The following is a 14,648-nucleotide window of genomic DNA, read 5'->3' on the forward strand; positions in this document are numbered from 1 at the left end:
CTGTAAAGCAAATTACCCTGTGGGCATGCCAACAAATCATTTTTGCATTTTTCAAAATTGCACGTAATTCCCTTGTGCTTAATTCAATCTGTACAAAAATTGGACTGTAAATGTGCTGCATTATGCTCTTACTGCCATCCCAATCTGAAGTCAATCGACCAAAAGACACATAAGTTATTGTGAGATTTCTGAAGTGTGCAAACAGAAAATGAATTAAGGATACATAACAAGGTTGAGAAAAATAGGAAAAGTAAAACAAACTTTGAAGGCACATATCTCAGTGATAGCTGAGCAGATTTGGTTCAAATTTGGAATAAGAGGTAGCCTATATATCCTGAGGGAGTTTTCATAGCAAAACTGGTCAATTTCTGTTCAGGAACTATCAAGTTATGAATGCATGAAAATGGTGTTTTCTTGGTTCCTGTTAATACACACTCGTCTGTCGCATGTCCGCACTAGCTGTACTTGGCTACACGACACATTATCATGTGTCCTGATTAATTAGGAATGCAACAGGGCTGAATATAGAACATAAGTTAGTGTTAAAGGATACATTTGCACTGTAGCTGTATTTACTCTTAGCTGCTCTAGACAGTTCTTTCTGTTGCCAGTTACTTTTGCTTTCATGGAGTGCCTCTTTTACAGTCAAGTTGTTTTTGCTTGGAGGATTATTATTTACTGTAAATTAATAGTATAACCTTTCAAAACAGTGCAAATATTTTTTGTGCAGTAATACCATCTTATAAAGTGATATGTATGCAGGTAGATTGTTATTTCTTAATAGTACAGTCTTTAAAGTGTTTATTAAAGGGGAAATGTGTTGCAAAAGCATGTGATTTTTAATAGAATCACATGCATGGGAGAACAATCTTAAAAACCAACCATAGCTACTACAAAACAGCTTGCATGTGTTTGTGTATCACAACTAGACAGGTTGCAACTTCCATGTTATGGTATAAAATGAAGCACCTCACCTCAAGCAGGATATACACACCTCCTACTATAATGTATCGCCTTTGTAACAATGCTAAACAGCCTAGGGGCCATTCTAAGCTAGCTCATCTAGCTTAGAATGTTGTACAAGGAGTCAAGGACAGACCACCATTTTAATGGTACACGTGTTCCTCTACAATGTCATAATTTATCTATGATTACATCACAAACTTGAATGGCTTCACAAAGCAACAATTCATGACACATTACTCCTTTTAAAAAAAGGTTGCTTACTTTCAGTTATATGCTATATGGTATATATTTAGCCATGCTATTCTTCTATTGACTGTATATGGTATATATTTAGCCATGCTATTCTTCTATTGACTGTATATGGTATATATTTAGCCATGCTATTCTTCTATTGACTGTATATGGTATATATTTAGCCATGCTATTCTTCTATTGACTGTTATGTAAGAAATGTTATTTACGTAGAGCCTAGTTGACGACTGTCCCACCACCCTGGAATTTGATCACGCGATTCCATGGAAACATTACACCTGCAATCTGACTATGGAATATTATTATAGTGAAGGTTTATTTAGTTCAGATATTAGTGCAACAGCCATCACATCTTGCTCAGCATATTCAGGTACTTTATAGTGATCGATCATGTAAAAAAATATGTATTCACTTCATAAATGATGAAAGCTCTTTTTCTACTGTATAATCCAGTGTGCACTGGTAATTTTAGAAATCAGTCAAAGTATTACCATTGTTTTTTGAGGGGGTGGTGGCCTCAAACCTGGGATGACTTATGGGAGTCTTAAGCTCCAAGAGAGCATGGAGGCGGCATTTGCCTGCCTCTTCCGGGGGTGTGGCTATGTTGGCATCTAGGAGAGGCTTCGTAGGTTGTGACTCTGGTATTATGTCAAAGTCTAGGTCCATCAGTAGATCATCCTCAAATGTTGTGTAATTGATGTCTAATAATTGCTGGCTCATCCTGCTTTGGGAGTAAAAGTATAAAGACATTTTGTTTTGGAGGGATGGTAGTTGTGTGTGTGCATGCGTGTGTGTGTGTGTTTGTGTGAGAGTAAGTGTGAGTAAGTGTCAATGTGATTGGATTGACTGGCAGTGTTACGAGTGTGTACACTGACAGTGTATTGGTATTATTGTGTATTATACTGTAACATTAAGAATTCTTAATTATAATAATTGTTTGCCACATTAAAATACATATACGTATTTTTATGTAATTCTCTGAATAATATATCACATAACAGGTTATTTTCAAAGGAATTTAATTTTCAAAGTATTTAAAGAGCAGCGGTTCTACTAAAATTTAAAATCTTTGAGGTTATGCATAATGGCTTTAAACTTTTAGTAGCTAAACCTGGAACTCACTTTGTGCTCGCTACTATGTATGAACTCATGCTACAGAAGTGTGTACCTGTAGAACTATGATTGCAACAGTGTGTCATCGATTTACATCAAGCCAATTGCTAGCAAGCAACTGGGCCCTAAAGCTACTTGAGATTTCCCTCCACACCTGGACAACAATTTGTGCTCTCATCATTTCAGTCTCGTTTGCAAAACCAAATTTCCCCTAACATATAGTGCTCCATATTTCATTGTAGACATGATTTGTCCTATTGTTACACATGGATGCCATCTCAATAACAATTCACTTTGTTAAATGTACATCACTAAAATTATTTTTGTTGGCACTATGCATAACATTTTAATATTTGAAAATAAAATCTATGAAATTAATTTTACCAGCTGCTTTTCAAAAATTTCCCCTACCCCATTATATGGTAAATTCACATACGTATTTATGTATAATCACCATGCATGTTGGCATGCAAATTTGCTTTTAACCAGAGTATGTTTTGTAGTTGACATCCAAGTAATTGATGATGTGTTAGTGAGTGGTCCACTAGAGATCCATTGCTCAGTAAACACTCCAAATATGGTTGATATGGTTTAATATGGTTTAATATGGTTAAATGGTTGAACTAAATGATAGTATTTTCCAACTATATACAGTACATTATGTTCACATTACAGATGCACATACTTAATATACCTTTTAACAGAGTGTGTGTTTGTTCTGGTGTCTAGTTGACATTCAACCAGTTGATGATAAGTTAGTGAGTGATCCACTGGAGATCCACTGCTTAGTTGACACTCCAAATATAACAAATTCTGATGATGTTACTATTAGCTGGACTTTACCTAATGGTACTATCACAAATGATACTAACAGACTAACCATCACTCCAACTGTCTCCCATGGTACCAACCATATTAGTACTTTACAATTTTCATACCTCAGTGAAGATGATGAGGGGTTGTATGAGTGTAATACAACAGTACTAGGGTATAATGATACCAAAACAGTGTCAGTTGAATTAACCAACTTAATAAGTGAGTTGCAATTCAAATAGAATGTGATAGTGTCAAGACTCACAGTAGTGAGTCATGTGGCCAAGAAAGTAAAATTTCATGCAATTGATTAGCACAAGCCACTAGTTTTATATATGTATCATATTCCTCAATACAATTCATGTAATGTTTACCACCATTTTTAACACCTCAGCCCATGACAAGTTTTCAACTCAATATGAGACACTTGTGTCCATGCTAAGATACTCAGGCAAATCAGTACTGAAGAAATTGGATGATAATTTTCTGTTGTGCATGTCCTGGTTAGTTTTAGCAAGTCAGCCATTGGCTGAATTAGGATTTATGAAGCCATATGATTATGCTCCTATTTCTTGTTTCCTCCTGTTGCTATCAACATATGTGACTGGATTTGCGAAAAGGGGTCTTCCACACACATCCAATTCTATGAACTTGGAAGACCATAACTTAGTGTTCAAGAAAGACGCAAACCTGAAATTTCTCCATCCATCAACCTATGTTGGTGCTCACTACTGACCTAATTTCAAGTTAATAGCATTTTCCAATTTCAAGTTATGAATTGTCAAAGTTGATAAATTGGATGTGTGTGGAAGACCCCTTTTCGCAAATCCGGTCACATATTACTATGATAATTGTTTTATAAATACTAGTATTACCATGCAAAAATCAGCATGGTTGTAAAAAAGAGAGTGTCCACGCATGAAAGTAAAAGTAACTGACAACTAAAGAGCTGATATCTGGAGTGACCAAGAATGAATGTTAACACTACCGGTTATAGTTTTGGCAGTGGACTTGACTTTAGTGATGTGCAATAAACATTATCATTATCAGAATATCACAATACCCTAGCCGTTTCACAATACCAATATGGTATGCATGCTTGTGTATCAATTTTTTGATTGCACTATCACAGAAATATGAAGATTTAGTTTTGTGTAGCTTGGTTGTTTACCATTCCCCTAGATTCTTTAAGATAACAGCACAGTGAAGTAATAGCTGACACTAAACAATGAAAAAGTATCATTTAACATGAAAGTCTGTATTTTTGCACTACCACTTTTGCTAGCTATACTGTTAGTTGGGTTACGTAACCAACTAACAGTGTGGTTGGGTTAAGTAATAGCTGATACTTAACTATGAAATTTTACTAGCAGCCCAGTCTTTAATAACACTTGGGACTCTGTTAGAAATATCGTGTATCGGTGACTGTTCAGCTGTTAGATACAGATACACTCTGTCAGACACATTGCACATCACTAAATGCTCTTTCACATCACTAAATGCTCTTTCTCTTTCATTTGCCACTTACTTACTTTTACTTTCTTGGACATGCCTTAGCATGGAGGATAATGTCTACTGTTAAAATGTAATTTATTGCAACGTAATAAATTGAAGTTAGCATGCCTTGGTGTAGGCGTAGAATGGATACAGTGCAAATCTACATACCATACCATAGTAAATGAAGCCAGCATCCTTTAGTGATAAACTAGCCTTTCGAGTAAAGTAATTAAATTCAGCAACACAGAATCCTTGAGTTGACTGTAAGGTCCATTAGAGAGGCATTGTACATTAGTAGTGCTGGCACCTCAAACTGAAATCAACACTTTTATTTCAGGTAAAAGTTGAACCAATCTTGTAGGATACATGAGACGTAATGATGTCATAATGATTCATTGTAATAAACTGGTTTAACAGGTTTGAGATCACGAGATCATGCCATAGTGCATGGCGTGTTCACGGACAGAAAAACTTTTTTCCCTCCCTCCCACCCAATACCATGCATTAAGTATATGTGCCAGTGCATAATTATGTTGTTGTATGCACTTTGTACAGTTGTCCACATATATATATATAAAATAATAATAAAATAAAATAAAAATTGAACCTTTGTATGTATAACTTAGTTACATTGTTTGCTTGGTTGTTGTGCGTCCCAACTACTGATATTGAACTTAGATACACATATATAGTTAAACAGCAACTGAGGACCAAGGACAGGTGGATGAAGTGCTAATTATCTGTGCATGGCCAAACCAAACCAATTATGCTAAATTTAACTTATATGATTATTAATTGGTTGCTGCTATCACGTTGTGTTGCTATGCATATATGGTGCGTTGCTGCAATCTTGTACTAATTGGAAGACATATTTGCTTCGTGGTCAACTGTAAATCCAGTTATGCCATATCCACAATGCTTGTCTGCGTGGCTTGTGCAAAAGTTATTACACCCTACTCCAACAATTTCCTCAGTTGCCCTTTCCCCAAAGTACTAGTGTATAGACATCTGTATGAATGTTATTTGTGTTTTGTGCTGTTATGTATATTTATGGCAATGGTGCAATGTTATGTGGTATAGTTATTTGCATGAGTGTTTGTTTGTTTGGTGTTGTTGCGTACACTTTATGGCTTTGTGGAAATGTTATTGTGGTTAGAACAGGCAATAGAGCTAGGTATGGTGGAAGGGTGGTATGTATAGCTAGGAAAACATTATATAGTCGTGTCTATTTTGTATGCACACATACTAAATACATGGTAAGTGGTGATTGCACCCCGGGGGTGTGCACTGCTCGAATATGCCGAGTGCACACTGCCTCGGGGTGTTTCCACACCAATCAGCATGTTAATAAAGGATGTAATATATTTTTATTACTGTACTGATTACATTCTTGATAAAATTACTGTTATCATTTTTCCTGATGTGACTGTGCGTATTTTTTTAGATCAGTATCATGAATTGTACATTGTTAAGTAAAATTCTGTGCATTAATCAAATATGAAGTGATTTAGAAAGCGTCTATCAAATATAAATATCTGTATTCTATTGAATTGTACTGTACTCACCATCATTATTTTCATACAGAACCCTTGCTATACTGTACTGTATACTTCAATATTTTGATTCTCCCACACACAAAGCAATATAAGTTTTATTGAAATGGCACCATGCAATGTCACCTTTAAAAGATCAAGGTCCTACTAGGCTTTGCCTTGTGCTGTTGATATCACCCACTTAAGCTCTTATTTTCACTTATTATTGGCCATGCCAAGGGAGTTTATTCCAAAACAAGATGATCACCATGAGGATTCCTTTATTGCATCCTTACAAGGAGCTACTGTAGAGTACAAAATTCCGGGGGTCTGATGCCAACTGGAATCCAACATAAATCACTTGGAGTCCAAAAATGGAATCTGGAACCTTGGTCAAGAACCCGAAATCTCTGGTAAATGCAATCTCAACAAATCTTTTATAAGCCCAGTTATTCCTTTATTCTCATGTACACCCTTGCAATCATTTTGCTCTTGTGAGCAGTGCAGACATGTTTTTACAGGAAATAACACTTGACTTAAGCCTGCACGTCTGACCTCACTAATAATTAAGTCGGTCAGTTAGCTAGTTGAGTGCATAAGATGTTATATCTGTGTAGTTAGCTATACAAATTTTGAAGCAGATGCTATTTGGAATCTGGAATCTTTGGAATATTACACAAGATTTTTGGGTAGCATTGGACCCCTCACAAAATTCAAAAAGTGTTACTCAAAGTGTTTCCTTGTCATACAAAATTCAGTGTAAAATAATTCATTGCTTTGATTGATAACTATAGTCCGTTCGCGTTCACCTGAGCCCTCATTTCTTGTTAATAACTCTTGTTACAATGGCCAGCTGCCCAAACATTTAGTAGCACTGTGAAGCCCAAAGTGCTTTGATAAATATCGACGATTCAGGCATGCAAACATGATTACAACATGAAAACATGCTTGTTCCTGTACATAACCATGGGAGTGAACACATGTTCTCTTCTTTGATATTATTATATTTGGCGGGAGCTCAGGTGAACGCGTACCGACTATAAGAGAATTTTATAGACTCAATGGACAAAGTACAATTGTGCTACAAATCTTTAACAGTGGTCCGTGTATCAACACTTGTACTTTATATCAGAACAGTGGCGGTATGGCTGAAGTATGTAATGCCCCATAAGCTGAAAAACAAAGTGCTTACATGTTTGTTGATACGCACTATTCATGAGGAAATTAGTTCTGTGCTTGAAACTACTTTAATGCATAGTTTAACACCTTAGCACAGTAATTTGAAAGGGACTTCATTCATGGGGTATACATACAGTTTAAAATTTGGATATATTTTTGCTAATACACATTTATGAATATACGTACGTTAATGTTTAAATTAATGTCATGTTCTCTAGTTCCCACTCCTAATGTAATTGTGACTGCTCTCAACAATCAACAAGTGGGTGATCCACTATTATTAGAATGTAATGTAACTACAGTGAGAGGTATCACTAGTAGTGTGGACATTGTATGGATTACCAATGATGAAGTAGTGAGAAGAGTCAATAATGTATCATGGGAAACTGTAGACAACTCAGTAGTGTACAATGATACTTACAATAATGGGTCAATACTGAGTGAAGATGATGATGGTACCGTGTACCAGTGTAAAGTTGAGATCAATACAACTCCATTAGTTAGTTCTATTAGTACATTTGTAGGTGAGTCAGTCTGTATTATCAGCATCTGCATAGTCATTATACCACCAACAATTACATCACAAATTAGTTGGAGCAGTTCAGTTTATAGTTCCTGTTTATGTGGAATACAGCGCTATGCTTCAAAATTTAATTTTTGCTTATATGTCATAATAACAGTACAGTGCTCCCTCAATTATTCGAATCTCTATTATCCGAACACTTGGTTATCCGAACAGTAGAAATACAGTAACTGCTGTATTTTGTCAAAGATGTATGTTCTATTAGAGTATTTGAACCTATATAAATGAATGGGCTTTTTTTATCCAAACTTTTTGATTATTTGAACATGTGTCTTGTTCCCAAGGGGGATGGATAATTGAGGAAGCACTGTAATATGCAAAGAGCCTTAAGCAACATAAATCTGGACTAAACAAATTTACATCCTGTTGACTTCAAACATGTATACGTATTACTGAATGTACATTATAATGTACGTATAATTGAATATTGAATTCACAGTCACTTTATATTATTTCAGTGAGAATCCAGTCAATGGAGCAGCAAATATTTGTTGGTAGTCCTTATTATATCTCATGCTCAATTTTTGTCTCTGGAGAGTATTCTACTTTCATCTGGACTGGATCTAATGGTGTAATTACTGATGATGGTAGACTAACTGCAGTCACTTCAGATATCTCCAATGATACCACCTCCACTAGTACTGTACAATTCTCATACCTCAGGGAAAGTGATGAGGGATCATATAGATGTGATGTGACAGTATTTGGATATAATTATAATTATAGCACATCATCGTCAGTTGAGTTAAATAACTTTACAGGTGTGTAAGTTAAAGGTGTAAAGTTGTTTAACTAAATGGTGGCCATCATGTTCACGTCATTACCTCAAAGTGAAATGTTGGCTACATTCACATAGTACTACCTGTGTTCTTTCTCTGTTCTTGCTGTGATTGATTTTAAATGGTTGTGATAAGGGCGATTACCTTAGAATTGATTTTCAAGGGTGAAAAAATAGCTATGATTTTATTATGTAGATGGGATAAGATTGGCTTTTCTGTGTATGTCGGTTACATTATTAGTAATAGGGTAGATTATAGAGGTACAAATCAGAGAATCTTCTCTGCACCCCTCCTTAACCAGGTAACTACAGTGTAACCATAACAGGAAAATTAAGACAATCAAACATAACAGTCAACTACTCTAATAGAACAATCATTGAAATACTAAATGTTTTACTTCAAGTTGGCGCCACTCAACAAATTTTAAGATCAGCATCCTTCACAAAGGTAGCTAATATAGATATATTTAGATAATAGGATATCTCAATTACATTGTAAAAATTAGCACTCTTACTTGTTAGCTTTACATCTGCAACTTGCACTTATGGAGTTCCCCTTCTTATTCGGCTCCTACATCTTTTGTAATTTTTATAGGTATACCTAAGCCAAGCTATGTACAGTACACACTTCAGCATACAATTTCTAGAATCGTGGCAAGTTTTGATAATAGCTATCCACAAATGCGTATACAGACTACATTTATTTCTTACTTCTTATTTCTCTAGTTCCCACTCCTAATGTAATTGTGACTGCTCTCAACAATCAACAAGTGGGTGATCCACTATTATTAGAATGTAATGTAACTACAGTGAAAGGTATCACTAGTAGTGTGGACATTGTGTGGATTACCAATGACAAAGAAGTTGAAAGAGTCAATAATGTATCAGGGGAAACTGTAGACAATTACTCAGTATACAGGAGTATATACAACGATAGTGGAATAGTACAAGATAATAGAACATATCAATGTTCTGTCAATATCAATGGATTCTCAGTAGTCAGTGCTACTGACACATTTATCTGTAAGTTATACATTAATTTTGTTGTGGCTGTGTAGTAATTGGATCAGTATAAGATCCTATGATTTACGTACTTTGTCAAGATTTGATAGTTGACATCTGAAGTGTGTTTTGCTGCTTAAATCCTCACTTGAAACTAACTTTTTAACAATACTAGATATTATACAGTACAGTGTGTACATGAAATGCATCCATTACGTGGTTCATAGTCACACGATGTTTTCTTTGCCAATCTTTCCTACCATTTTGTATTGTACATTTAAAATAATTATGAAACACTCTACCCTAGATGTGGCTCCAGTTACAACACCTACAAGTACACCTGGAGCCTCCTCCTCCTCTACAGGTACGTGTGTTGATATTTGAAGCTGCAACAGTTGTCTAGATTTCTATACTGGACAAGTAGAAGGAAATTGGGAATTAGAATTAGGAATCAAAGAAAGAAGGACAGTAAGAAAAAGAAAAAAAAGCAGTGAAACATGGAATAGCTAAAAAGTGGTGAAACAAGGAAGGTTGTCTATACCTGCAGATATAATAGTAGGCTTTAAATCCCTAAACTTCAGTCTATATCCATGACTGCTGAATTAGGGGTTAAATGTCCACTAGTATATCTGCAGGTATAGGCAACCTATCTTGTTTCACCACTTTTTAGTTGTTCCCTTGTTTCACTTCTGTTTTTTTATCCCTAATTCAACTTAAAATTCCTAATTTTTCCTACCACTGTTTGTTTACCATAATTATGACAAATGCATGAACCCACATATACTGCGCTAAAGAAAGAATGCACCAGGCATGCCCTAAAAGTGGTTTTGTGTCAGAATATGTGTCCCAACAATCAATTACATAATTGTGGCGATTACAGTTTGTTTTCAGTTGTTACACAGCATTGCAAATGAAGAACAGCATATTATTATGAGAAACGTCTCTGCAATCAATCCAGTTGGTACGGAAAATATGGGTGATAAGCATAATAGCCAACACAGCCACAGTGAAGTTGCATTGTGCTATCACAAATAGACTGTCAGCGAAAAGAACTGGGACACAAAGGAGTAACATCCATGATGCGTGTATTGTACATACTGCAGTTTGCAAAAAGGCACATCTCAGGACAAAAAGTGACATTGAACAGTGAAGAAATCAACCCAATATATAGCCTTATCCGTTTTCGAGTTATGTTTGGTTGCATCAGTTAGTTTGTTAATTTATTTATTAAGGCCTTACAGCACAAGTGCTGAAGGTCTGTAAGACACCTGGTCCTACAGCCTGTTTAAAGTTGACACATAAAGTGTGTTTGAAAAGGTGGGTAAGGAGAAAAAAATCCATGACTGGACCTGGGCAGCCTTGAGTCTTAAATTAGTCAGTCAGCCAGTCAGTCGGCATAAAATTCTGTTTAATTTTTTTTTTAATTTCATAGAAACTTTTTGGAAGGGTTTGGGATTGGTCTGAAGACATTTTTGGGCTTGGCTCTGCCTAACCAATGCTGCGAAGCTGTCATGAAGGGTAGTTTTAAGGTGATAATTTTGACTGGAAAAGCCCAGTTCTTCATGATCCCTAATATGCAGCACTACCATACTGTATGATAAGTGAATGTCTTGGCTGTTAAAATGTGTAATACTGTACCCTAGATGTGGTTCCAGTTATGACACCTACAAGTACACCCGGAGCCTCCTCTACAGGTATGTGTTTGAGCCATTGAAACAGATGTCTATATAACCAAACACCTAAGTTAGTGAAACATGTAACACTGTACTCTAGATGTGGTTCCAGTTACAACCCCTACAAGTGTACCAGGAGCATCTTCCCCGGGGGCATCTTCCTCCTCTACAGGTATGTGTGTTTATATTTGAAGTTGCAACAGATGTCAATAATTCTATACTGGATAACCGAATGTCTAACCTGTTTACTGCTCATAAGTCCATACACATGCACAAATTACTAAATATGACGTGTACATTTGGAATAGTAACGTACGTATAAATGAAAAAATGTTGTTTTGCTCCCATATTTGACATAACTATACCACTTCCCTTTCAGCAATTGCTATATCATCTATTGCTGCTGTGATTGTACTCACATTCATATTAGCTATCCTTGGATATTTTATCTACAAGAAGAGAAGGTATATATGTATGCATGTGTGTGGGTTGTCATGTAAATGTCGTGCACTTGTCGCGCGTGCGTGTGTGTGTGTGTGTGTGTGTGTGTGTGTGTGTGTGTAGTGTGTGTGTGTGTGTGTGTGTGTGTGTGTGTGTGTGTGTGTGTAGTGTGTGTGTGTGTGTGTGTGTGTATAGTGTGTGTGTAGTGTGTGTGTGTATGTGTGTGTGTGTATGTGTGATGGTATGAGGCAGTATAGTCAAGTGTAGTTAGAGTGCCAGCCTGGTATTCAAAACGTTCCAGGTTTGATGCCCAGTTGTGCCAGTTGCTGTTGTTTCCTTGAGCAAGAAACTTTAGTCCACCCCACTGGTAATTACATAAAGACCTGGCAACTGGGAAGCAGCCCACCCACCTGTAACATCAATGGATATTAGCATTACATCATTGCAGCCATTTCTTGCCTGCCACCTTTGATTTTGCAACGTTTTCACCCAGGTTGAACCTTTTCACCACTTGGCTGTTTTGCGTGGATTTAATTTCTTTTTGTACTCTATATGGCCCCAAGGCCAGCCTAGAGTTTGATTTTACCATATTTCTACTTATCTACAGACACAAATGGTTATTGAAGCCAGGAGTTAAAATTGTATTGTAGGGACTATTAATATTGTTGTAGAACTCTAATAGAATACACATTTTTTGAGGATTTCTAATAGAATGCACTGCCACTGCCACCATATGGCAGCATAACTCACCCATAAAATAAAACTTTGCCTTGCTCTTGTATAATGTATTTCATAGCAAGATGCGCTAGTGCTGAAGCGGACATGCCCATAGAAATCCCATTTCTGGGATAACTGGATCCTCCCCAGACTAGTGCGTGTTTGTTATGTAACAGTGAAAGTATAACCTTTCATAATAGGTGAGTTAAACTGTTTTCAAGTTGAAAAGTATTCGTTGATAATAAAGAAAGTGTTATACATGTACATCGATGGTGAACTCAACAGTCAGCTGGTTTATTCCAGATTTGGCATGGTGGACGTGAGTGCATATACGCATGTGTAACAGCAAAAATGGGACAAGTCGTGAAGAAAACAGCTGTGGAATATATAATAATTATTGGATTGAACTGATCCCTAGTGGAATAGTGCTTAATAGAAAACTTTTGATGGCAAGAAGTCAATGTTTAAGAATACAGAGAAGATCTCAGATCCCAGCTGTTGTGGCTCCCTTGGCGCATGCCTAGATTGCATGTTGCGGGGGATCAAGTCACTGTTGGGTCTGGGAATTTTTTCAGTTTTAGTTACATGTTTCTAACTCCCTGTATTCACAGGCCTAGCCTTCTCATAGGTCCCTAGTGGGATAGCACTTAATATGAACTGCAAGTAAACTGTGGTGTGTAGTAAGTTAGTTGGGACTCTGTTGTTTGTTTGGGCTAGTTTTTACCAAAACTCAGACTTTGCTTTTTGATAACTTCATTTCAGTTACTGTTATGTAAACAAAAACAACATGGTCGACTAGAGCTGGGAAATATTTCAGTATATTGGCAATATCGCAATATTGAATATATTGTATCGAGGTAAATTATAGAACCATAATAATATCATCTAGACAATATAATCGCCAATATCGCCTATATTGCCTAATTAAATCTGGCTAATGGTTGTGTTTCTTGCACTTGCTATATACCTACAAGGAAAGGCAATTCGGTTATGGGAAAATTCCAGCTGTTGTCTGGCACCATTTCACATTCTATGATATAATATGATGCAATAATGTGTTATGTGATGTCACTAGTCTCACTGCTTGACAAATTTAATTATACTCAATATTTAATCATATCGTGAATATAAGCTTGTCAATATATCAAATAGCATTATTTTCAGTATCGCCCAGGACTATAGTCGACCTCCTTAATTTATGGCAGGTATTTAGATATATGGTTACTAAGTAGTTCTGTGTATTGGATGGTTAGTATGACGTGATTCGGCAATTTGGCTAGCAGTCTCTGAGAATTTGGCTGCCTCAATTATAAAGTAGAAATTAAGAACCATGATAGCAGTGGCTCAGTGGTTAAGGATTTGGGTGCTCAGTAGGAAAGTCCCTGCTTCAAACTCTGGTAAATTTTCTGACATTTTTCATGCACTCTTTTACCCTTCTCAACCTCATGATTTTACAGTTGTTTGGTTGCTTTGTAACTCTGTAGCTTTTACTCCTTTGTTTTTCAACCATCAAAAGACACTGCTTTGATGGCTAGCCTATGTACAAATTTGAAGGTATTTCTAGTAGCAGTTTACCCTGTAGCTGTGGCAGAGTTTGATCTTCTTATGTGAATAAATGTCCATAGTACTGTGAATATTTACTGCATACCTACAGTAATATGTTAATTCACCTTTATACGCTCCTTTGTGTGAAAAGAATAGACCCCTTGAGAAGAAAAACAAAGATGTGCTTTGGAGAAGGGATCATAAAGCTATGCATGTATGAAAATCACATTTTCTTTCTTCCTGTCAATGTACACACAGCGTGGTGCCAGCTTTCTTGTCTGCATGACACACTACCATGTGTCTTGATACATTTGGTATAAAAAGCTTCTGAAAAAATAACCTTCTGTTATTGTGTTACTTAAATTATATTTCAAAAGATGGCATGTTTCTGAGATTTATACCTAAATGTTTGCTCTACTTTGAGTTATGTTAGATCTAATGTGTTGTGTTTTGCTTGCATTAGAAGTCTAAAAGTCAAATGGAGTCCTCATAAACGTGGAGAAAACACAGTAAGAGAACATTTGTGAAATAATTAATAATTAAATGTAGTGAAATGA

The 14,648-nt window shown here is 36.2% G+C and overlaps 1 protein-coding gene across 2 annotated transcripts in view; it reads left to right on the forward strand.

Annotated features, from left to right (window-relative positions):
- LOC136241884 (uncharacterized) overlaps window positions 1-14,648 on the forward strand; it is a 28,909-nt gene that overhangs the window by 13,020 nt on the left and 1,241 nt on the right. For both annotated transcript variants that reach the window (XM_066033267.1, XM_066033268.1), the window contains 10 exons: window positions 1,432-1,588; window positions 3,061-3,366; window positions 7,571-7,876; window positions 8,394-8,696; window positions 9,440-9,736; window positions 10,023-10,079; window positions 11,359-11,409; window positions 11,489-11,560; window positions 11,768-11,852; window positions 14,555-14,600. In XM_066033267.1, coding sequence (XP_065889339.1) covers window positions 1,432-1,588; window positions 3,061-3,366; window positions 7,571-7,876; window positions 8,394-8,696; window positions 9,440-9,736; window positions 10,023-10,079; window positions 11,359-11,409; window positions 11,489-11,560; window positions 11,768-11,852; window positions 14,555-14,600 — 1,680 coding nt within the window. The remainder of the gene's footprint in view (window positions 1-1,431; window positions 1,589-3,060; window positions 3,367-7,570; window positions 7,877-8,393; window positions 8,697-9,439; window positions 9,737-10,022; window positions 10,080-11,358; window positions 11,410-11,488; window positions 11,561-11,767; window positions 11,853-14,554; window positions 14,601-14,648) is intronic.

This window comes from Dysidea avara, chromosome 12, assembly GCF_963678975.1.
Source record: "Dysidea avara chromosome 12, odDysAvar1.4, whole genome shotgun sequence".
NCBI classification, from domain to species: Eukaryota; Metazoa; Porifera; class Demospongiae; order Dictyoceratida; family Dysideidae; genus Dysidea; species Dysidea avara.